General features: G+C 45.7%; 1 protein-coding gene across 7 annotated transcripts; it reads right to left on the reverse strand.

The window, feature by feature from the left end:
- Nucleotides 1–92: 92 nt before the first annotated feature.
- On the reverse strand, nt 93–25,832 carry PHYKPL (5-phosphohydroxy-L-lysine phospho-lyase). Of its 7 annotated transcripts, XM_061423127.1 has the most exons (13): nt 25,319–25,819; nt 24,381–24,499; nt 22,939–23,098; nt 20,159–20,233; nt 19,467–19,554; nt 19,273–19,389; nt 17,698–17,780; nt 17,220–17,445; nt 3,704–3,858; nt 3,214–3,303; nt 1,403–1,533; nt 763–843; nt 93–329 (listed from the first exon to the last, which is right to left on the reverse strand). In XM_061423127.1, exons 1-12 carry the CDS (start codon nt 25,375–25,377, stop codon nt 794–796), a joined length of 1,353 nt encoding a protein of 450 aa, XP_061279111.1. In that variant the 5' UTR covers nt 25,378–25,819; the 3' UTR covers nt 93–329; nt 763–793. The 7 variants fall into 7 exon arrangements, with proteins under 7 accessions (XP_061279111.1, XP_061279112.1, XP_061279109.1 ...); XM_061423128.1 differs by having other exon boundaries at nt 93–843; nt 25,319–25,820; XM_061423125.1 differs by lacking the exons at nt 93–329; nt 763–843 and having other exon boundaries at nt 1,440–3,303; nt 25,319–25,830.

Here is a 25,832-nt window from a genome sequence, read left to right on the forward strand (position 1 = left end):
GGGGTACACTGTGAAGGGGGGCGGGTGCTCCAGAGCTCCAGTATCCTCCACGACCTCCTAAGGCATCCTGTCAGGCATAACCACACACTGTCTTCATCTTTGGTTAGTTTCCTTTAATGACTTGGCCCTGCTTAGGACTTGGCGCAGCTTTAAAGAAAGTGGAGTGGCAGAGGTTGGAGGCAGTTGTTCAAGGAGGTGAAGATAGTACAGTGAGGATTACACCTTCAATGGGGACGCTGGCCCAGGCCAGTTGGAGTCTGGAGCACCCTGGAACACCTGTCTTGACTTGCCATTGAAAATGGGATTCTATCCCAGCGAAGTTGTGAAACCTAAAGACAAGAGGGGATACACAAAGGACCAGCTGGATCTGGGCAACAGTGTCCCTCCTGGTTGTCATGGAACAGCCCCATCTGGCAGTGGTATTTGCTGGCTTGGCTGGAGTGCCAAGTCTAGTGACCTGAGACCTAAGATAGCTGGTTTTAAGATGCAGCACTTGTCTGGGGCCAGGGGTGGATAAAGCCTCGCAAACGTTCTGTATTTTATAGAGGAACTGGCTGGGGAAGGAAATAGCTATCAAATGCAAACTTAAGGACTCAAGATTTTCAGGGGTGAGGGATGTAGAGCTCAAGGCACCCAGAGCCTCCCAGTGTTGAAATTAACCTGTGGGAAAGGTCCACCACTTGGAATAAACATACGAGCTGCCGATGGATGGTAAGGAAGCCAATTCTGGGTCTTCTGGGAACAAGAAGCAAGGCCACTTACCTAGAGAAAGACACCTCTCAGCAGGGCTGCCTCAGAAGTGGAGCCTCAGGGTCTCACAACTTCTCACTTTCGCTTCCATGTCTGAAAAATACCACAGGACCACTCAAAATGGTCCACCTTCAAAAATACATTCCCTTCTCCCAGCAGGTCCTGTTCCACCTCCAGATGTGTCTACTAGGGAGACCTGGGGGCAGTACAGTAGAAAGTAATCTGGTCAGGGGTGGTGGGGTGGTTGTTGCTGGGCTGTAGGGGAGTCTACAGGGGAGACCCTGACTTTCCTAAATGATTAGCAGTGTGGAAAGGGATTTTGCGTTGAATCTGTCCTGAATGCGTATCTCATTTTAGCCACTTAGCAACTGAAAAACAAAGCTGCTGCCACCTGTCTCAGGGAAGCTATGAGGGTTTAAGAAGCTATAAGATACAATGGAAATCTCCCACTGTAGTTCTGACAGGCCCAGCCCTGCTTTCCCTTGTCCTGCATGCTACACTGGTGCCTGCTCAGGGCTCCAAGTTTTGGGGGCACAGGCAGGAACAGGCTTCAACTTCAGCTCCCCACTCCTTGCACTGCTCAGAGGACGCCTGGCTCAGCTGTCAGACCCCTGTCCCTCGGCATACTGGGAGGCTGTGGCTCCAGGCTCACCTGTCAGGATGGCGTCTAGCTTTGCTACCACGTGTCGTGCGTTGTCCAAGCTGAAACACATCGGGGGCTTAAACTTCAGGACATTCCTCCCAGGCCCGTCGGTGCTCAACAAAATGTAGTTCTCCTTAAGCCTGTGAAGGTAGGACACAGCAGGGCCTGCTGTCCACTGGCCAAGGGCACTTCATACAGATCTTCCAGACTTTTCTCAGCCTGGTATTGGCAGCCATACTGCTCTCAGAACCCAACATAAGCCACTTCCCACCAAAATAACAGCACTGGCCAACCCCTACCCAGATTCCTGCCCAACTTTATGGCCCAGCATCAAAGACAAGCATAGCACCCCATGTGAGGTGCCCTGGCCCTGAGGCTGCTGCCACCCCTCCCCGCCCCCAGAGCAGGGGTTTTGCTCCATCCATCCCTGGAGGCCCAGCGTAAGCCAAACAGAATGGCCACAGGGCTACAATGTGGATGTCAAGGTTCCCTGCGTTTTCCATTTCGATGTATGGTTTATGTCATGCGTGGTTTACTTTTTCTTATAGGAAGGGTCCAGCATTCACAAATAGAACAGTGCAGTGAATTCATGTAGCCTAGCTTCAGTAACTCCTGCCACCCCCTTCTCTACCCTGCCCCCACATTATCTTGTAACTCCAGACCGGACTATCCAGTTTTCATTTCCAGTTCTTTTTGGAAGATGACTTTACTCTCTTCAGCATTATCATTGGTACCTAGTAATAACTTTTAATAGTCCACATTTATACTTTTAACCCAGGAAGGTATTTTGGCCTCTCAGAGAAGGGGTCTGATGTGACTGTATTTACATTCTCTGACCCCCTGCTCTCATTTTTTAAATTTACTACTTTTATGTAAGTCTTGTCAGGAACAGTGTCCTCAGCCTGCCTCTAGCTCCCTTATCCCATCCCGGTCTTCCTGGCACTGACAACAGCCATGCTAGGAAGCCCAGGTTCTGACTTCAAATCCAGCTCTGGCTCCTAGCAGGGTTGTTTCACTCAACTGGAGAAACTACATGGGGCTGGGGGGGGGGCGGTGCAGAGAGGGGTGGTTGCAAGATGGAGGCAGTCAGGCTTGGCTGAAGAGCTGGCTCCCTCTTTCCCAGAGATCATTCTCAATTCCTGAGTCCTGAGGCTCCCTGCGAGAACTGGTGGGCAAGCTGGTGGATGTGCTTCAGCAGAAAGGAGGCAGGGGCTGGGCGGCCATGCAGGAGGGGTCAACGTCCAAAACCATGTGGAGAGGTTTTTACATCAATACAGTTTGTGTGATTCAAAACAAGGATGCACATTTTACAACTTGAGTAAGAATACACATCAAACACTAGATGGGTTTTCCAAGGTGGGGGAAGTGGGTAGGAGTGAAGAATGGAAGAAAAAAGGGAATACCTAAACAAGAAGGGGAAGGGTCCTGGGCTCAAGTGGACATGCAAGCCAGGGCTGGGGTGAGGGCTGAGTCTTGAGATGCCGAGTCCTCAGACACCCCCCCCCAGATGAGGAGCAGGAGTCTATCTGAAAACCTCTAGGAACAGGGAGTCTGCTGCCATAGTCCCAGCTGTGGCTCTGGAGAAGCTGCTTCTCAGGCAGCCTGGGGCTGTGAAATGCAGGCTTGTGGTTGCCTGTGTCTGAGCTCCAGCAGCTTTGGTATTGTCTTGTTTGAAGTGGCTGCTCAGGCTGGGAATGACCTGCACTCTGTGGGCCCAGCATGTCTGGGGGCGTGGGTCAAAAAGGAGAGGCAAGCGGGGAGCTCTTTCCCAGTCAGAGCAGTAGACACTACAAATGCAACTTGTTTCAAGAAAAAAATACCTGGACACCACGTAGTCAGCCTCTTCGGTTGCTGGCATTCTTGTGGCCTCATCTTTGATCAGATCCACACCAATGAATAGCCCAACACCCCTGGAGCAGAAGGTGACATTGCAGGAGACAAGGCTTGAGGGATCGAGGTCCTTGCTTTCACCCTCTGCTTGGGTGTCAGCCAGTCCCCTGTCAGAAAGCTGACCAGGGCTCACACCTCTACCTCCCAGGGAGGCTGAGAGTTGTAGGAACCCTCAGAGGGTGGTCAGTTCCAAGAACTAAATGTGATAGGGAGGAACCCTCAGTGTAGACAGAGTAAAGTCTGATTCTGGCTTCACCACCCCACCTCCCACCAGGTGCCATCTTGGGCAACAGCACCTATAGGTGCTTCAGTTCCTGCTCTGTGGAGATAAGTTGCCACCATGCCAGGTGGGAGTGACAAGGTGAATGAAGGAACCATACCAGGCCCCTGGCAGATAATGACTACTGTTTTTAGCCTCACCTGATGTCCCCAAGAATGGGATGTTTGGCTTTCTGCTGTCCAAGGAGCTCCATCAGGAAGCTGCCCACACAGGCTGCGTGAGCCTGCAGCTGCTCCTTCTCCAAGACATCCAGGACGGCCAGCCCCACAGCACAGGACACTGGGCTGCCCCCAAACTGAGCCAGGGGACAAAGGGCAGTTCAGGTGCCCAGCAGAGTGGGCCATGCCCCAGGGAGCGTGAGGGGCAGCAGAACTGCCACACACATTCCAAAGGCAGGTGAGGATAGGCATGAACCAATGACTCAAGTGTTCTGGGCAGCAGATGGGGTTCTCTTGAGGCTCCCATGGATCGTCCCCGCCTTTCCAGGTACTAATGGAGATGCATTAGCAGGGATCCAGTAAGAAAGCCAGGGATGCAGAAGGATCCCCAGGAAGATGCAAAAATCAGAAGAGAGGGTGTTCTGGGCATTCCCAAAGAGCTGGTTTTTGTCAAAAGGCTTCTGGATCCCATCTTGTGGACTGGACCCAGACCCACTTCATTGTACCACCCATCACCTCTTTCAAGGAGAGTCAAGAGCAACATGCCAGAGCCACACCCAGGAAAAGTCACTCTGTATAGTTTTAGCTCATAGCTTTACTGGCTGAGCTCAAGGTAGATTTTAGGGCGCAGACCACAAGCTGGCTGCCTGTGAGCCAAATGGAGCCTGAGGATTCATTTTGTTTGGCTTGTGTGGCATAATTAAAGGTTTTGAATTAGGTATTAATGTCTTAAAAGAAGGGACTTCACATAAAAATATGTTATGTCTGACTTAAACCTAGCCTATCTGGCTAGGGGACCTCCTACAGACCATCTTTTTTTTTTAAGTGTATCTTAGAACCTTTACTGAGGTATAGTATACATACCCAGGTGGTGCTACTGGTAAAGGACCCACCTGCCAATGCAGGAGACATAAGATCCCTGAGTTAGGGAGATCCCCCGGAGGAGGGCCTGGCAATGCACTCCAGTATTCTTGCCTGGAGAATTCCATGAACAGAAGGGCCTGGTGGGCTACAGTCCATAGGGTTGCAAAGAGTCGGACATGACTGAAGCAACTTAGCACACACATACAATAAACTGCATATATTTTAAGTGTATATAGTTCAGTGTGACTTGACAAATCTATGCTTAGTTGCTCAGTTGTGTCCGACTCATATGACAAATGTATATACTTGTAGAAACTCCACTAGCATGAAGATATCAAACATTTCCACCATTCCCCAAACGTCCTTATGCCCCCCTCCACTACGGCCCAGGTAACCACTGGCCTGCTTTCTCACCACAGCTTTGCCTTTTCTGGAATGTTATATGAATAGAATCACAAAATATGAACACTTTTGTGCTTAGCTTTTGCTCAATGTTTTTAAAAACTTATCCATAATATGTGTATTGGTAGATGGTTCATTTTATGGCTGTATAGTATTCTGTTGTATAGACATACTACAATTTGTTTATCCAAATTCCTATTGATAGACTCAGCTTATTTTGATTTCTGTCTATTTATGAATAAAACTGTTATCAATTTATAATAAAGTCTTTTTGTTAACATATGGTTTCATTTCTCTTAGGTAAATACCTAGGAATGGAACTGCTAGACTGCTTGATAAATGTACATTTAACTTTATAAAAAATGTGAAACTTTTCCCAAGTGGTTGTGTACCATATTACACTTGTACCATGAGGCTATGAAATCCCAGGAACTCCACATCCTCAAAAACATTTGGAATTGTGGCATTTTAATTGCAGCTATTCTAATGGTTATGTAGTGGTATGCTGTAGACCATCAATCTCATACCTGAGATCATAAAAACCTTCCTAGGTGATTCTGCTATGAGGCAGCTTTCTGATAATGTCACAACAAATTATATGTGGAATGGACACAGGGGATGAATTGAGGTTACTAATTGTATATTATTACCAACTGTGAACTCATTACAAGGTGGGATGTTCTACTCACAGTATCATTGTGTTTTTTTTTTTTTTTTTTTTTGATGTGGACAATTTTAAAGTCTTTATTGAATTTTTTACAGTATTGCTTCTGTTTTATGTTTTGGTTTTCTGGCCTAGGAGCATGTGGAATCTTAGCTCCCTGACCAGAGATCAAGCCCATGCATTGGAAGGTGAAGTCTTAAGCACCAGACTGCCAGCGAAGTCCCTACCCACAGCATCTTTGGTTTAGAATTGTGGCCTGGTCAACATGCTGAACTAGCATAACAGATAGGTCTTTTTCCCAAGATCACCACAGGGGAACAATAGAAGGAAAATGAAAAAACCCCTGGGCTTTTCCCTGGGCATTTAGAAAGCCATGCAGATGTGTAGGGATACGTTCACATCCCATGCTATGTGCATGTTCAGGAAGCCTGGGAAAGCTCTAAGCTCTCACCACCAGCTAACTTGAGGGTTCACAGAAGAAGGAAATAAAGGCTAAGGCAGAGTTGTCAACTGCTTGGCTGAGTGCTGAAGGCATGTGCCAACACACACATAGGGCCCCTTGTCAAAGACTGACACAACTCTTGGTTTCAGCAATGTAAGGAGATGTCTATCTAGTCATTAGATGATCACAAATCTAACCAAGCAGAGACTACAGTGGTCATGCATGACAACACAGACTTTACAGAACTAGTTTAGAAAAGGCAATATACAAACAACAACAAACCATGAGGAGGAAAAATGATTTCTACATTGCTGCTGCTAAGTAGCTTCAGTCTTGTCCGACTCTGTGCAACCCCATAGACGGTAGCCCACCAGGCTCCCCTGTCCCTGGGATTCTCCAGGCAAGAACACTGGAGTGGGGTGCCATTTCCTTCTCCAATGCATGAAAGTGAAAAGTGAAAGTGAAGTCGCTCAGTTGTGTCCGACTCTTCACGACCCCATGGTCTGCAGCCTACCAGGCTCCTCCATCCATGGGATTTTCCAGGCAAGAGTACTGGAGTGGGGTGCCATTGCCTTCTCCAGGTTTCTATATTACATTATTTTAAATATCTAATTTTCAACAGAAAATTGTGAATCATGAAAGCATGGTCCATATATGGGGCAGTGGTAGTGGTGGGGCAGGTAGAATCAATAGAAACTGTTCTAGAGGAAGCTCAATGATGGCCTCATTAGACAAAGACTTTTTCTTTTTTAGACAAAGACTTTAAATCAGATGTTATAAATATGCTTAAACACTAGAGGAAATCGTATCTAAAGAACTAAAACGCTAAGCACGAATATAGTGTCCTGCCAAATTTGGAATATCAATAAACTGAATTTATAAAAAAGTCAATAGAAAAGCATAGTAACTGAAATGAAAAACTCACTAAGAGGTCAACAGCAGATGTGATCAGGCAGATGAAAGAATCAGTAAACTTGAAGATATGTCAGGTTTGAAAATCAGAAAGAAAAAAGAATGACAAGAAAATGAACAGAGCCTCAGAGACCCGTGGGACACAAACATTCCAATATACGCAAAGGAGAATCCCAGAAGGAGAGGAGAGAGAGAAAGGAGCAAAAAGGATATTTGAAGAAACAATGGTAAAAAACTTACTAAATTTGACTAAAAAACCCCCCAAAAACTGAACCCCAACAACTATTTAAACATCCAAGGAACTCAATGAACTCCAGGTAGAATATTCCATACCTAGACACAACATAACCAAACTACTGAAAGACAAAAGCAAAGAGGGTGGGTGAAATGGGTTATAAAACACATAAATCACGGGGATGTAATGTACGGCATGGTGACTATAGTTAACAATACTGGGGACCTTCCTGGCAGTCTAGTGGTTAAGACTCTGCACTTTCACTGCAAGGGGCACAGGTTTGATCCCTGGTTGGGGAACTAAGATCACACATGCCCGTGGTGTGGCCAAAACAAGCAAACAGGCAGACAAATAAGTAATACTGTACTGTATACTTGAAAGCTGCTAAGAGAACAGACCTTAAAAGTTCTCATTACAAGGCAAAAACACTAACTTTTTTGGTGAGGGATGTCAAGTAGACTTACTGTGGTTATCATCTTGCAACATACACAAATGTTGAATCATATGGTACACCTGAAACTAATATGATGTTCTATGTTAATTACACCTCAGAAAAAAGAATATTGAAATTATCGAGAAGCAACTCATTTCGTACAAGAGATCCTCAGCAAGACTAATAGCTGATTCCTCACCATTGTTTTTTAGTCGCAAAGTCATGTCCCACTCTTTTGTGACTCCATGCACTGTAGCCCATCAGGTTCCTCTGTCCATGGGATTTCTCAGGCAAGAATACTGGAGTGGCTTGCCATTTCCTTCTCCAGAGGATCTCAACCCAGGGATCAAACTTGCGTCTCCTGCATTGGCAAGCAGATTCTTTACCACCAAGCTACCAGGGAAGCCCTTTGGAAACCCTAAAACTCAGAAGTCAGTGGGATGACCTATTCAAAGTGATGAAAGAAAAATACTGTCAGTCCAGAATTTTATATAAAGTAAAAGTATCCATCAAATGTAAAGGAGATGGGAATTCCCTGGCGGTCCCATGGTTAGGAGTCCACGTTCTCACTGCCAAGGGCCTGAGTTCAATCCCTGTAGGGAAAGTAACAGTCTACATCCCGCAAGCCACATGGTGTGGGAAAAAAATTTCAAAAAAGATAAAGGAGAAACTAAGATAATTCTAGATAAGCAAAAAACTGAAAAAATTTGTCAGCAGCAGATCTACTTTACATGAAATACTAACAGTATTTCTTCAGTGAAAGGACATCAGACAGTAACTCAAATCCACAAGTAGGTTGAAAGTGAGAGAGTGAATGTATGCCATGCAAACAGAAACCAAGAGTGGGGGTGGCTATTGTAATATCCGACATAAAAGACTTGCAAGGTTAAAAATGCTATTAGCAACATAGAAAACATTTTATAATGATAAAAGAGTTATGTACTTAACAATAGAGCCCCCAAATACATAAAAACTGAACTGAAAGGAGAAATATAGAACTCAACAAAAATAGTTGGGAGTTCAGTCTCTCATTTTCAATAATAAACTAGACAGAAGATGAACCAGGAAATAAGCCTGAACAACACTATAAGCCAATTAGATTTAACGGATATTTACAGAACACTCCACTTCAAAAAAGCAGCATAAATACTCTTCTCAAGTGCACATGGAACATTCTCCACGACAGACTATATATATTAGGCCATAAAACAAGTGTTGATATATTTTAAAAGTCTGAAATCCTAGAATGTATCTTTTCTCACCACAGCCGAATAAAACTAGAAACAAGGAACAATGAAAAACTAAAAAATATGTAGAAATTAACTGAAACAATGGGTCAAAGAAGTCATAAAGAAGATTAGGACATATTTAGAGATAAAGGAAAACACAACATATCTAAACTCATGGGATGCAATAAAAGTCCTGCTTACAGAAAACTTGGTATCTGTAAGTACTTTTGTTAAAAAAACTCAAATGAATACTTTCACTTTAAGAAAATATAAAAGAGAAGAGCAAACTAAACCCAAAGCAAAAAGAAAGAAAATCATAAAGCTATATAGTGGAAATAAACAGAAATACAGAAAAACACAAAAAAAACCACCAAAAAACCAAAAACTGATTCCTTGAGAAAATCAACAAAATTGACAGAGATCAGTTAGACTGACCAAGATAAAAATGAGTCAAATTATGAAGATCAGGAATGAAAGAGGACATATCACTGCCAATCTTATACAGGTAAAAAGGAGTATAGGGAATAATATGAACATATGTCAACAAGCTAGATAACTTCGATGAAACAGACAAATTCCCAGAAAGATAAAGAATATTAACACTGCTTTGAGAAGAGATAGAAAATCTGAACAGACCTGAAGCGAGTAAAAGCAACTAATCAGTAATTTTAAAAAAACCCACAAAGCAACTGGTGAATTCTACCAAAATGTTTAAAGAATTACCACCAATCTTTCAGAAAGTCTTCCAGAAGACAGAAGAGGCATGACCACTTCCTGCCTCATTTTTTGAAACCAGTGTTACTCTGATACCAAACCCAGACGAAGATATCCCAAGAAAACTATAGATCAATATCTCTTAAGAACTAGATATAAAATCCTCCAAAAATATAAGAACAAACTGAATCTGGCAACATATAAAAAGGATTATACACCATGATCATGTGGGCTTAATCTCAGGAATGTAAATATTAACCATATTAATAGGATGAAGGACAAAAAAAATCACCGATCATTACAATAAATGAAGAAAGAGAATTTGACAAAACCCAACAGCTTTTCCAGATTTCTCTGGTGGTGCAGGGGTTAAGAATTTGCCCTCCACAATGGGGCATGGGTTTGGTTCCTGGTTGGGGAACTAAGGTCTCACATGCGGCGGGGCAACTAAGCGTGCGTGTCCCAACTACTAAGCCTGTATGCTCTGCAGCCTGCACTCTGCAGCTAGAGAGAAGCCTGGCCCTAGAAAAGCCTGTGGGTCACAACCAAGACCCAATAGAGCACAACAAACAAACAAACAGCCTTTCATTATAAAGCTCTCAACAAATTAGGAAAAAAATTCTTCTTCAACCTGATAAAATGCTTCTAGGAAAAACTCACAGCTGATATTATACCCAATGGTGAAAGACTGAACGTATTTCCCTAAGATTAGGAACAAGACAAGATGTCTACCCTTGCTATTTCTAGTCAACATTATACTGGAGGTCTAGGGCAGTTAGGCAAGAAAAAGAAATTAAAGGCATTCAGAATGGAAAGGTACAAGTAAACTATTTCTATTCACAGATGACATGACTTTGTACATAGAAAATTCTAAAGAATCTATAAAAAACTATTAGAGCTAATAAATGCATTCAGTAAGGTTGCATGATACAAGATTGATATCCAAAAATCATCTATATTTCTATATACCATAAATGAAGAATCTTAAAGTAAGATGAAGAAAACAATTCCATTTATTAAGCCATGAAAAATAATATAATACTTGCTGCTGCTACTGCTAAGTCGCTTCAGTCGTGTCTGACTCTTAGAGCCCACCAGGCTCTCCCGTCCCTGGGATTCTCCAGGCAAGAACACTGGAGTGGGTTGCCATTTCCTCCTCCAATGTATGAAAGTGAAAAGTGAAAGTGAAGTCGCTCAGTTGTGTCCGACTCTTAGCGACCTCATGGACTGCAGCCTACCAGGTTCATCCATCCATGGGATTTTCCAGGCAAGAGTACTGGAGTGGGGTGCCATTGCCTTCTCCAATATAATACTTAGGAGTAAATTTAATAAAAGTAGTTCAAGACTTTTACAGGGAGTTCCCTGCAATCCAGTGGTTAAGACGCCATGCTTCCACTACAGGGGGTGCAGGTTTGATATCAGGTCAGGGAACTAAGATCCTGCATGCTGTGTAGTGCAGCCAAAAATTTTTTTTCATCATTTTATGAAGAAAATTATGAACATCATTGAAAAAAATCAAAGACCTACATAATTGGGCAGATATGTTTACAGATTAGAAGACTTAATACTGCTGCTGCTGCTGCTAAGTCACATCAGTCGTGTCCGACTCTGTGCGACCCCATAGACGGCAGCCCACCAGGCTCCCCCGTCCCTGGGATTCTCCAGGCAAGAACACTGGAGTGGGTTGCCATTTCCTTCTCCAATGCATGAAAGTGAAAAGTGAAAGTGAAGTCGCTCAGTCGTGTCTGACTCTTAGCGACCCCGTGGACTGTAGCCTACCAGGCTCCTCCGTCCGTGGGATTTCCCAGGCAAGAGTACTGGAGTGGAGTGCCATTGCCTTCTCTGTTAATACTGCTAAGATGGCAATACTCTCCAAATTGATCTACAGCTTCAATGCAATCGCTTATCAAACTCCAAGCTGCTTTTTTGATGGAAACTGACAGGCTGATTCTGAAAATTCACAATGAAATGCAAGGGACCCAGAACAGACAAAACAATCTTCAAAAAGAAGAACAAAGACTGGAGGACTGACAGTTCTTGATTTTAAAACATACTACAAAGTATAGTAGTCTAGACTGTGTGCAACTGGCAAGAGGATAGATATACAGATCAATAGAACAGAACTGAAAGTTTATAAAGAAACCATTAAATCCATATATTTATGATTGATTGATTCCTGACAAGGGTGCTAAGACCACTTAATGGGGTAAGATATAACAAAGAATAGTCTTTTCAGCAAAAAGGTATTGGGAGAACTGGATGCCAAGTCGAGTAACTCCAGCTTATACCATCTGAAAATTAGCTAAAAGTGGATCTAAGACCTAAATATAAGAACTAAAACTAGAGAATTCTTAGAGGAAAACAGGTGTAAATCCTCCTGATCTTTGATTAGGTAATGGTTTGTTAGCTATGACTCCAAAGTACAAGCAACCAGAGAAAAAATAAACTGGACTTCATCAAAATTAAAAACTTTTGTGCTTCAAAAGAAGACAACTCAAAGGGAGAAAAATTTTATGTTTGATAAGAATCTAGTATTTAGGATACATAAAGAACTCTTAAAACTCAGCAAAAAAAATAAAAATAAAAAAAGACAAGTAACCCAATTAAAAAATGTGCAAAGGATATATTATTTCAAATATATATATATATATATGTCATATATATTGGAATCTCCTTCATGAATCACATCCTTGTCATGGCAAAGAGGCTTGTGTAACTCAATAAAGCTATGGCCCCACACCTTGTAAGGCCACCCAAGACAGATGGGTCATAGTGAACAGTTCTGACAAAACGTGGTCCACTGGAGGAGAAAATGGCAATCCACTCCAGTATTCTTGCCATGAGAACCTCATGAACAGTATGAAAAGGCAAAAAGATATGACACTGGAAGATGAGGCCCCCAGGCTGGAAGGTGTCCAATATGCTACTGGGGAAGAGCAGAGGGCAATTACTAATAGTTCCAGAAAGAGTGAAGCAGCTGCGCCAAAGTGGAAACGACACTCAGTCGTGGATGTTTCTGGTGGTGAAAGTAGTCTGATGCTATAAAGAATGATATTGCATAGGAACCTGGAATGTTAGGTCCATGAATCAAGGTAAATTGGACATGGTCAAGCAGGAGATGGGAAGAATGAATGTTGACATCTCAGCAATCAGTGAACTAAAATGGATGAGAATGGGCAAATTTAATTCAGATGACCATTATATCTACTATTATGGGCAAGAATCCCTTAGAAGAAACAGAGTAGCCCTCATAGTCAACCAAAGAGTCTGAAATGCAGTACTTGAGTGTAATCTCAAAAACAAGAGAATGATCCTGGTTTGTTTCCAAGGCAAATCATTCAACATCACAGTAATCCAAGTCTGTGCCCAACCACTGATGCCAAAGAGGTTGACCAGTTGACCTACAACAGCTTCTAGCACTAACACCAAAAAAGATGTACTTTTCATCATAAGAGATTGGAATGCTAAAGTAGGAAGTCAAGAGATACCTGGAATAACAGGAAAGTTTGGCCTTGGAGTACCAAATGAAGCTGGGCAAAGGCTAACAGAGTTTTGTCAAAAGAACATGCTGGTCATAGGAAACACCCTTTTTGAACAACCCAAGAGATGACTCAGTCTCTGAAATCAGACTGATTATGTTCTTTGCAGCCAAAGATGGAGAAGCTCTATACAGTCAGCAAAAACAAGACCTGAAGCTAACTGTAGCTCAGATCATCAGCTCCTTATTGCAAAATTCAGGTTTAAGTTGAAGAATGTAGGGAAAACCACTAGGCCATTCAGGTATGACCTAAAAAAAATCCCTTATGATTATACAGTAGAGGTAATGAATAGGTTCAAGGGATTAGATCTGGTAGACAGAGTGCCTGAAGAACTATGGATGGAGGTTTGTAACACTGTACAGGAGGCAGTGACCAAAACCATTCCAAGAAAAAGAAATGCAAGAAGGCAAAGTGGTTGACTGAGGAGGCTTTGCACATAGCTGAGGAAAGAGAAACGAAAGGCAAGGGAAAAAGGGAAAGATACACCCAACTGAATGCAGAGTTGCAGAGAATAGCAAGGAGAGATAAGAAGGCCTTCTTAAATGAACAATGCAAAGAAGCAGAGGACAACAATAGAATGGGAAAGATTAGAGATCTCTCCAAGAAAACTGGAGACATCAAGGGAACATTCACGCAAGGACAGGCATGATAAAGGACAGAAACAGTAAGGATCTAACAGAAGTAGACAAGATTAAGAAGAGGTGGCAAGAATATACAGAAGAACTGTATAAAAAAGGTCTTAATGGCCCAGATAATCATGATGGTGTGGTCACTCACCTAGAGCTGGACATTTTGGAGTGTGAAGTCAAGTGGGCCTTAGGAATATTACTATGAGAAAAGCTAGTGGAGGTGACAGAACTCCAGCTGAGCTATTTCAAATGCTAAAAGACAAAGTTGTTCAAGTGCTGCATTCAATATGTCAGCAAATTTGGAAAACTCAGCAGTGGCCACAGGACTGGAAAAGGTCACTTTTCATTCTAATCCCAAAGAAAGGCAATGCAAAAGAATGTTCAAATTACTAAACAACTGTGCTCATTTCACATGCTAGCAAACTTATGCTCAGAATCCTTTAGGCTAGGCTTCAGCAATATGTGAACCGAGAACTTCCAGATGTACAAGCTGGGTTTCAAAGAGACAGAAGAACCAGAGATCAAACTGCCTATATTTGTTGGATCACAGAGAAAGCAAGGGAATTCCAGAAAAACATCTACTTTTGTTTCATTGACTACTCTAAAACCTTTGACTGTGTAGACCACAGCAAACTGGAAAATTCTTAAAGAAATAGGATACCAGAGCACTTTACTTGTCTCCTGAGAAACCTGTATACAGGTCAAGAAGAAACAATTAAAGCCAGACATGGAACAACAGACTGGTTCAAAATTAGGAAAGGAATACATCAAGGCTGTATATTGTCACCGCATTTATTTAACTTATATGCAGAGTACATCAAGAGAAATGCTGGGTTGGATAAATCACAAGCTGGAATCAAGACTGCCAGGGGAAATACCAACAATCTCAGATATGAAGATGATACCACTCTAATTGGATAAAGTGAAGAGGAACTAAACAACTTCTTGATGAGGGTGAAAAAGGAGAGTGAAAAAGCTGGCTTGAAACTCAGCATTTTAAAAAACTAAGATCATGGCATGTGGTCCCATCACTTCATGGCAATAGAAGGGGAAAAAGTGGAAGCAGTGACAGATTTATTTTCTTGAGCTCCAAAATCACTGCAGACTGTGACCACAGCCATGAAATGAAATGATACTTGCTCCTTGGAAGGACAGCTATGACAAACCTGGACAGCATATTAAAAACCACAGACATCACTTGGCTGACAAAGATCTGTAGCAAAGCTATGGTTTTTCCAGTAGTCATATATGGCTGTGAGACTTGGGACCATAAAGAAGGCTGAGTGCTAAGGAACTGATGCTTCTGAATTGTGGTGCTGAAGAAGACTCTTGAGAGTCCTCTGGACTGCAAGGAGATCAAACCAGTCAATTCTAAAGGAAATCAACCCTGAATACTCATTGGAAAGACTGATGCTGAAACTGAAGCTCCAATATTTTAGACACCTCATGTGAAGAGTACTCACTGGAAAAGACCTGATGCTGAGAAAGATAGTAGGCCAAAGGAAAAGTGGGTGGTAGAGAATGAGGCGGTTAGGCGGCATTACCAACTCAATGGAAATGAATTTGAGCAAACTCTGGGACAGAGTAGAGGACAGAAGAGACTGGCATGCTGCAGCCCTTGGGGTCACAAAGAGTTGGACACAACTTAGCAACTGAACAAGAACAACATATTGGAATATATATGTCATATACATTGGAGTGTGTGTGTGTGTGTGTGTGTGTGTGTGTATGGCCAATAGGCACATAAGAAGATTCTCAACACCACTGGCCATCAGGCAAATGCAAATCACATTAATATACCACTTCACACTCACTAGTATGGCTATGATAAAAGATAGAAAATAAATGCTGAAGAGTATACGGAAAAATTGGAACCCTCATAAATTGCATGTAAAGCGGTATAGCCGCTTGGAAAAAGTCTGTCATTCCTTGGAAAGTTAAACTTAGAGGTGCCATGTGACCCAGCAATTTCATTCATAGGTATATGCTCCAAAGAGTTGAAAACGTATGTCCATACCAAAACATCCTGAATGGTCATCTGCAGTATTACTCATAATAACCAAGGAAGGGAAATAGTTAAAATGTTAACTGAAGAAGAGATAAATGAAACATGATATGCTCATACAATGAAACATTATTCATTCAAAAAAAGGAATGAAGAACTGATTCATGCTATGACAATGGATGGACCTTGAAAATATTGTGCTATTGACGGAAGTCAGACAGAAAAAGTCACATATTGTGTGACTCCACTTATGTGAAATGTCAAGAACAGGCAAATCTACGGAGACAGAAAGTTAGTGATTACCAGGACTTACAGAGAGAAGGCAATGGGGAGTGACTGCTAATGGGTATGGGGATGCTTTGGGGGGTGATTGAAAATGTATACTAATGAAAACTAAGACAGTGGTAATGCCTGTACAATGGACTTCCCTGGTAGCTCAGCTGGTCAAGAATCTGTCTGCAATGCAGGAGACCTCAGTTTGATTCCTGGGTTGGGAAGATGCCCTGGAGAAGGGAATGGCTACCCACTCCAGTATTCTTGCCTGGAGAATTCCATGGACAGAGGAGCCTGGACGGCAACAGTCCATGGGGTTGCAAAGAGTTAGACGTCAGTGACTAACACTTTCACTACTTTCATACAAGTACTGAACCATTATGTTGTACACCTGAAACAAATGTCAATTATAACTCAGTCAAGAAAAAGATTCAATTCCCAATGAACACACAAAAACAAAAATACACATATACTGGGAATTTCCTGGCAGTCCAGTGGTTAGGGCTCTGTGCTCTCACTGCTAATGGCACAGGTTCAATGCTTGGTAGGGGGACCAAGATCCCTCAAGCCAAGTGGCATGACACCTCCTAAAAATACACACACACACTTAATAGCTTCATAATATCTGAAGTAAAAATTAATAGTATTATGAGAAAAAGTTGATCATTTTTCATCATAGTGTGATATTTAAATAATCCTTAATTATTAATAGATTAAGTAGAAAAAAAAATCCAGCAAGAATATAAAAGATTCAAACAACATAATTAACAAGTGTGACCCAAGAGATATTCAGAGAGTCTGGCAAACAACATTTAGAGAACCCACAATTTCCTAAGGACATGTAGAACAATCAAATACCAAATCACCTCACCATATTTTACAGAAAAAGTATCAAAAGAAAAAGTGGTACTAAGTCAGAAGTTAATAAAAAGATTTGAAAAAACTAGAATGATAATGCAATGGTTCTCACTTTTGGTCTTAGAACCTTTTATACTCCCCCAAATTTGTGAGGAATCTGAAAAGGTTTTGTTTATATGGGTTATATCTATTAATACTGATGAAAAAATAATTACATTTACCAAAAAATTAGTGAGTAGCAGTGAGTTTGTTTGCATAGAAGCTACCATGGTGCTTCCTGGTCTGGAGGTTTTACTCACCGTGTTGAAGTACTCGACGCCGGTGGCTTCAAATGCCCTTGCCACAGCCTGTGTTGTGGCCACGCAGGCTACAGGGTGGCCATTGCCTATGGACTTGCCCATGGTGACAATGTCGGGGACGAAGTCTTCCCCCTGCAGCTGGAAGGCCCAGAAGTGCTTGCCTACTCGGCCAAAGCCCACTTGAATCTCGTCTGCAACAAAGACCCCTCCGGCCCTGCGGATGTGCCTGTGGCAGAGGACACACAGCTGATGGGAGACTGTGGTGAGAGGGAGCAAACCAGGAGCTGAGATGTCCTGGGACTCTGAATCCTGGTGTTGCCAAAAGTAAGGTGGGGTCCTGAGGCAGGTATCTGGCCTTTTGGGAGCCACTATTTCTTCAGGGACTTTGACAACTCTGGCAAATAGGCCAGGCTGAGGTTGGAATTCGGAAGCAAGGCTGGCAGACCCCACCCTCAGGCAGCCTCTCCCACCTACTCACCCTGCCACTTCTGGGAAGTAGCCAGCAGGGGGAATGATCTGCCCTCCCACACTGGGCAGAGATTCCGCAAAGAACGCTGCAATCTGTGGAGGAGAAGGGAGTGGCACTGTGGTGGGGCTGAGTGGCAAGCTGGTGCATCCTGCTGATGCTGGCTCAGTGCTGGCTCCAAACATGAGTTACTGTTATCACCGTGCCCCCACTTTGGGCTCCACATCGTTATCTGAATATTTGCGATGTGGTTTTTTCAGGCCTCAAATCAATGCTTACCACCTGGAAGTAAGACCCCCTGTACTTAGTGTGTTCCAGATGAAATTCACTGACTTCTCCACCATAAACCTCTTCCTTCCCTCCCCCCATATGGTGAATCCCATTCCTCCTAATTAGGACAGAAATCTGGCCCCATCCTTGATCCAGCCTCCTCCTTCACCCATCAGCTGGCACAGCTTCTGACTCTTATCCCTGTAACATCTTTGTACCCGCCTTTCCCCTCCTGGGCAGATCTGCTAGTTTCCGCCTTGCCCTCCTGCAGCTGCTCTCTAACTGGACATCTCTTCCAGGCCATCCTTCACTGGCCACCAGGGTAATGCCTCACCCCAGACACTGAGCTCATCATTGGCCTATTTAAAACCCATCACTGACCCTTTTGCTTACGGCAATGACTTCCAAACTCTGCTCTGCCTTGGAGCTGTTTCAGAGGCTACTGCTGGGATAAAGAAAGGACTAGTGGGGTGGGAAACTGGTTACCCACCCATGCTAACCTTCAGAGTAATCTCTTACTAAATCTTCTTGATTTAATACAAGTAGGTGCAGAGCATCTGAAATGCCTAAGCCAAGCTTCCCAGCTCTGATTCTGCCAACGTTTTTGGCTAGTCTTTTCTGTATATCCTGTGTTCAGTTGCCACTCTTTCAGCAAAGTCTTCTAGAGAGCCTTCACACCAATTGCTAGCTGCCTCCCTTCTACTGTTGCTGTGGCTGCTGCTCTTCCAGGGTAAGACAATCTCTCGTTTCCCCACTGCTCAGGCCAACAGGGCCTTTGCAGGGCACCATGTCAGCCTGACACCATTCAAGTGCATCCCCTGGTCCCATTATCTTCTCTCTTAAAACTCTGTAAAGGTCCCGCATAGCCTCTGGCCCCTCAGCTAGAAGGGCACTTGCAGTCCTCTGACCTACAGTCCCGCCTGCCTCTCTAGGTTTATCTTCTGCCTGCACAGCCTGACTCTGCAGTCACATGGTTTCTGCACAGGCCACTGGGCTGTTGAAGATGCCTTTCCTTGTCTACTTCTTACCTTGCCTTGAGTGGCTACTGCCTCCTTACCTTCTATTACTAAAATTAGTCAGTACCCGCTTCTCCCCCGACAGGCCCACCTTCACACTCACACCAGTCCAGCCTGGACCCCTGGACTCCAGCAATGTCCAGGATATATCTCTACCTAAACTCTCAATTGAACAATTAACCCCCCTCCTAGATTCCCAAAGGGCAGGCCCTGGTTCCAATTTCTCTCAGGGTCCCAAGATCCAGTCCAGGGCAAGCAACATTTGCACCTTGCTGGACCAGTCCTGCATGGATGTGGTTACCTTCCTGCCCTTCTCCTGTGCGCTGCTGACCACACGTTTCACCTCACTGGCGTAGGCCACAGCTGGATTGGGGTGGTCTTCCCGGTAGGGGCCCCGGTAGGTATCTGGGAGAGGTGCCTGTGGGGAGGGACAGTGCCACGTCATCCAGGCTGGGGTGCAAGCACCGACCTGTTGCCCACTTGAGCAGCGCATACCACGTGGACCCACTCCTTCTGCCCATCCAGGTCCCGGAACTTGTAGGGGCTGATGTCAATCAGGGAGCTCAGATGACCGTGATAAGCACTGGGGAGGAGAAAGGAGAGGGGACTTAGGCTTGTACTTCCTGGCCTGGCCTTGACAACTGTCCATCCATCTCAGGAAACAGTCAAGCAAGACCAAGCTTTCTGACACAGCCCCCAAGTCCTGGGGCCAGGAATGAGCACAGGTCTTGGAGTCAGTAAGCCTTCCTACAAGGCCACTCATTAGCTATGTAATGGTGGCTAACTGTTAAAGTCTTTGGGTTCAGTTCTCTCCGCTGTAAAGTTGGGGCAGGGTGCTCTTTCTCTCTTGTGGTTGTGATTTTAATGTGATAATGCTCTAACCCTGTGCCTGGGTCTTGCACATAGCAGATACTCAATAGACTGGGAGTTACAGTTTTAATACCTAAAATGTGGGACCAATTCTCACCACCTTATAAAGCATTCTCTGCTTCCCAGAAGCTGCCATAACGGAAGAGATGCCGAGGGAAAGAGACACTGGGTATCCGCATGGGGGTGTCTTTGTGGCCAGGTCCTCGTGATCCTCTGTGGGCCCAGGCCTCTCATCTTTCCTGCCCAAGGCACCTAAAGTCAGAGCCTCATTGATTCCCAATAAGCGGCAGGCCCGTGCTTCTGGAAATGGCACTTACTGATCTAATACCACCACATCCCAGTGTCCTGTGTACTGGCGTGCCAGCCTCAGGGCCAGGTCGTTGGCTTCTGACCTATGACAGAAAAGGTGAATACTTCTTGAGCAGCTGTTCAGGGCTTTCCCTCCTGGATAACTGCTTCCTACAGAGAAACCTGGAGGGGAATGGAGGAACCCTTCTAGCAGCAAGAAGATTCTTAGGACACCATTCGTTAGTCATTCACTTATTCATTCAATAAATATGTATCAAATGCCTTCAATGTGCTAGGAGCTGGGGGCAAAAATATTAAGAAAACAGGCAGGCCCTGGCCCTCCTGGAACTTACGTTCTAGTATGTGTCATGGAAGCCCAAAAACGAAGACAGAACGATCATTTGGTAAGTGCTACAATGGACACAGGGCATCAAGAACTAGAAGGGGCTCTACCTTTGATAAGGGGTGTTAGGGGCTTGAATCATGTCCCCCAAAATTCATGTGTTGAAGCCCTAACTCCTAATATCTCAGAATGTGATTGTATTTGGAGACAGGGCCTTTCAAGAGGCGATTAACTTAATATGAGGCCATCTGTGTGGCCCTAAACCAGTATGACTGGTGTCTTTAAAAGAAGACATTTGGACACACAGAGAGACATCAAGGATTGTGCATGATTGGAAACATGGCTTTTTTCCAATCATGTGAAGACAGCGAGAAGGTTGCCACCTGCAATCAAGGAGAGAGGCCTCAAAGAAACCAAACCTGCCAGCACCTGGATCTTGGATTATGACTTCCAGAACTATGAGACAATGCATTTCTCTTTAAGCCACCTTGTCCGCAGTGTTTTGCTATGGCAGCCAGAGCTGACTAAGGCCATACCTGTAGAGTCTTGAGGTTAAAGTTCTTATGCAGAGTGAGCAGCACACAAAGACCTTGTGAAGGAAAAGAGCTCAGAAAACCACAAGACGACAAAGAAGGCCAGGAGAAGCCTGAGAGAGGACGTGGGGAAGAACAGGTAGGGCTGCAGAAGGAGCCTGGGTTTTCTTCTCAGTGCCAGATGAAGCCACTGTAAAGTTTTAATCAGAGAAGGGACATGATTCAGCTCCCATATGAGGAGGAAGCCTCTCTGTGTATCCAATGGAGTAGAAAGCAATTCAGGTGCCAGTGAGAACTAGAAGAAGGACACAAAGATGAGAGCAGGTGGTGGCCATGTACATGGAGAGAGACAGAATGCAGTTAGGAGACAACGTGCAGACAGAAGGGACAGGCTTAATGCAGGACTGGAAGGAGGGCACACTGCTAACTTGAGCAGAGGTGCACATGCCTCTGTCATTTGCCAGGAGACGGGGGGTGGGGGTGGGGGTGGTGGTGAGGGATAGCAGCCTTCTTGGGAAGGTCTGGGGCAGCTGCCTGGGAATGTCAGGGAGAGCCAATGCCACGGTCCCATGCCAGGTGTTAGCGAAGTTGGTCAACTCTTGTGTCTGTTGGACAGGTGATGTTACACACGTTCCAGAGTCAAGTGGGTGGTTAGAACCTCGAGGCAGAAACACACCGGGAACATCTGGGTCTAAGATACAAATGTGGGAGTCAGCAGCATGTGGACAATATATAATACACAGGAATGGATGAGATCAGGAAGGGAGAGGGGCTCAGAGAAGATCAGCCCTGAGGAATGGAAGGGGAGGAATTGGCAAAGGAGACAAGAGGAGTGGCCAGAAGCTGGCAGAAAACCAGAAGCATGAAATGTTCTGGAAGCAAGACCAGAAAGCATTTCCAGAGAGTGGTAACTATCAGTATTACTGAGAGACATGGGAGGACAAGGGCAGCAGAGACCAGGTCTCCCCACTCCTATGCCTCATTATCCTCTGTATTCTTCTCTCCAGGGCACACTGGGTTGGTCCTGTGCACATGCCTTCACCTGCCATTTCGGCCGCAACCGCTACTCCCAGCGTAGCATCTCCTGTCACCCAGTCACTAAACTGGTGCCTGATGGTGTCCATTCTTGGTCTCCTCCAGTGCTGGTGACATCACTTACCTGATTAAAGCCCTCTGATGGCTTCCAAATGCTCTTGGGATAAACAAGTACCTTACTTGACTAAAGAAGCCCTGAGTGATGGGCCCTGGCTCCCTCCCCAGTGTCTTCTCCCACACTCTGCCCTCCCTCAAGGGCTGTCTTTCAGTTCAACTGTGCTGGGGTGCAAATACTCGTCCTGCCACAAGGCCTTTGCACAGGCTGTTCTGTGTGATGACCAATCTTGACACGAATACTGCAAATGGAGTTGGCAGCAACCTTTTTTCCTCCTCATCCAGCTAGCCCCTAGTCAGTGCTTAGCCTAACATCACTTCTTCAGGGAAGTCTTCCCCAACCCTCTCAGAAGAGGCCAGGCCCTGCCCCCCCACGGCTTCTATGCCTCACTATTCTCTGTACTTTTCCTCTAGACCAAGACTCCTCTTTGTTATTTTGTACTTCTTTAAAGAATTTGGGATGTTTCTGTTCCTTATGGAGCCGGGATTTTGACTGTAGCTCCCAGCACCATGCCCCTATAGTCTTAAAGCAGACAAAGGTACATATTACCTCGGTAAGCCCCAACAACAACCCTACAAGGGAGGTAATGGCACCCCTTACAAAGAGAACAGGAAACTGGTTCTGACAGAGAAGCAGCAGGGCCTACAGCTGGGAAGCCTGAGTGCCCAGCACACTGAGGGCTGCCTCTCTCCAAACTCAGTCGGTTACACTATGCTTTGCCCATGTGAGCAAACTGCTGCCTCATCCTTTTACTGCGGGCTGGCCATACCATAGTGCACTTACCCAGAATTCAGGAAATAAAACACACAGAGCTTCTCTGGCAGGGTCTCTGACAGCCTCTGCGCGTAATCCACAATGTTGTCATGCAGGTATCGGCTGTTGGTGTTGAGCACCCGGTTCTGTTCGTGTGCTGCTTGGACCACGAGAGGGTGGCAGTGCCCAACTGCAAGAGGGCCACCTCTATCATACGGCTGGCTCCAATCAGCCACTCCCTCCAGGCCCCCCCCAGCCCCAATCTGTAAACCCAACTAGAGGAGATGCAGTTATGATGGGAGAAGTACAGAGCAAAGAAGGGAGTCTGAAGACAGAGGTGCCAGTCTCGAAAGAAAGCCCTAGAAAGGAGTCCCTGAGATTCTGGCAGAAGGCAAAGTTTTCTGGCAGAAACCTGATCTAGAAGACCCATGTTATTAAGTAAGCTTCTTGAGGCCTTGTTCTTGACAAAGATGGGGGGGTGGGATTTTGGGGATGAAGATGGCATTGGGGTGTCTCCAGTTAGAGAGGCTGGAGGTAATGACTGCCAACAGCCAAGGATTATAACCAGAGAATGAAGATGACTGGCAGCTGGCCAAGTGTCAGGCACACTCAAAGCAAGTTACATGAATTAACTCCTCCAAACATCTGGAGGTGTGTACCTAGTATCATCATGTCCATTCTGCAAATGAGCAATCTGAACAGAGACTGAAGCTTGCCCAAGACCACAGAGGGAGTAAGTGGAGGACAGGGATATGAACCCAGGAAGCCTGAAACTAAAGCCCCTGCTTTCAGCTCTACTAACTTCCAATTTCCCTACTGGGTCACTGGACTCCCTTTCCTTCCACCAGCTCTGGTGGCCTCATCTGGTTAACTGAATTCCTACTTAAGTTTCCTCGTCCAAGACCTGAGATGGTTACCAGGGCTAAAGCCTTGCTGCGACTGCCAGGGCCTGGCCAGGGTCCTGTTGGGTTGCTGATCATGGCTAGGCTGACTGCTGTTCTCTGAGCTCACCATCAGTTCCAAGTGGAACTGAACCGCTAGACTTACGTGTTTGACTCCTGCTGGTTTAGCACAGCTTTAGTGGTGTTAAGTCACTCAGTCATGCCTGAATCTTTGTGACCCCGTGGACTGTGGCCCACCAGGCTCCTCCGTCCATGGGATTTCCCAGGCAAGGATACTGGAGTAGGTTGCTATTTCCTCTTTCAGGGGATCCTCCCGACCCAGGGATTGAACCCGGGTCTCCTGCACTGCAAACAGACTTTTTACCATCTGGGCCACCAGGTAAGCATTTTAGCACAGCTAGTGTTTGGATGTTTCCACAGTTTTCATAAAAAGACTGGGCCTCCTCTGCACATGGATGCTGGCTAAGTTGAACCTGAGTTCCCTGCACCTCTCTGCAACCTGAAGATTACCCCTGAACTAGGTTCTGTCTTGGCATCCTCTCCTGCCCCATCCTGAAGTATGATACTGACCGTGAGCCACATTGTTGATGCAATCGATGTATTCTGCCCCCTGTTCATCATACATGTACTGCCCTTGGCCCCGGACAATCTTAATAGGATCCTCAGGAAAAAAGAGTCTGCAGGAATTGCTGTAGGGACAGGCAACAAATGGACAGCCATGTCTGAAGATCTGAAGGAAGAAATCCACCCATCACAGGCCTCCCCCAACATCTTCCCAGTTTTTGGAAAGGACAAAAGCTTGAAGTGCAAGGTGTTGTGTCCCTGACTCCAGTTCCCCCACTCCACAGGTGGCTGGAAAGGTGAAGGATGAGTTAAGAAGTTGCTAAAACTTAAATTGTTTAAGTCATTTGAAGACTATGTGGCTTCAACATATCTGAATGAATGTGCCCAGAGTCCCTTGGGTCCTGGAAAAAGGTGGCTGCTCCAGACCCACGGGCTCCCTAGGGCAGTGTCTCTTTGCTGGGAGTGTGAAAAGGGCTGGCTCTCAGCCCTAACGGTCCTTGCTTGCCAAGCCTGCTGCCCTGCTGGGGGCCAGGCCCAAGCTTTACCCCAAGGCTGCCTCACGCTCCACGTCCCACCAAGAGCCCCTCAGACACAGGTCAAGGGTAGACTTTCTCTAAGGCTGCCTGTGAGCCGACTTCCCCCCACCCCGACCTTTCGTCTGGACTTTTAATCCCTTCCTGGGTCACTGTCTGGCCGGCCCCAGGTCCGGAGAGTGGGCCACCACTGGGGGAGGTCTTCCCAGACGCCCGGCTGCAGCTGCGAGGGTGGATAAGACGCTGCGGGGGAGGCGCAGGAAGCGACCGCCTGCCACAGGCTGAATGCCGCAGGGTCTCGGGGGCCGTAGGCTCGGGAGCTGGACGAGACCCGGCGGAGCTGAGGTCTGCAGGCTCCGCGCCGGACGTGCGTACGTCGTACGCGCCGCCCCCACGCCGCTGTCTCTGTACCTGAGCAGCCGCCGCCTCAGGGCCAGAGTCGCGGCCTTCCCACGCTGATCAGCCGCCATAGCGCTCGCGGGCAGTCGCTCGGAAACGCTGGGCTGAGCTGAGCGTCCGGGCTCCGCCCAAGGCCACGCCCCAGCAGCGGGCCCCGCCCATCGCAAAGCGCGACTCGGGGCTCCTGTTTGCTCCGCGGCCCCGCCCCCAGGTGGTCTATTAGGAGTTTGTTCCTTAATTAATTTGGCTAGAGTCTGGTGGGTTCCTCACCCCAGAGAAGTTCCATAGACAGTGCCGAGCGGAAGCCGGGTTTGTGCTCGCCTTGCCTAGTGCTGCCCCAGGTCTGGTTTCCGGACAAATCACCAAATCACTGACCTCGCCCTCCCGACCTCTGTGGTTTCCTTCCTCGGGAAGTGTACCCTGGTGATCCCGCCGCTGCTTCTGCACCCGACGGGGCTCTGAGCTTCGGGAGGCTTCACCTGGAGCCTCAGGCTCAGTCCCTGAGTTGCCTTCCCCCCCGCGCCCC

The sequence above is a fragment of the Bos javanicus genome, chromosome 7 (genome assembly GCF_032452875.1).
Source record: "Bos javanicus breed banteng chromosome 7, ARS-OSU_banteng_1.0, whole genome shotgun sequence".
NCBI lineage: Eukaryota > Metazoa > Chordata > Mammalia > Artiodactyla > Bovidae > Bos > Bos javanicus.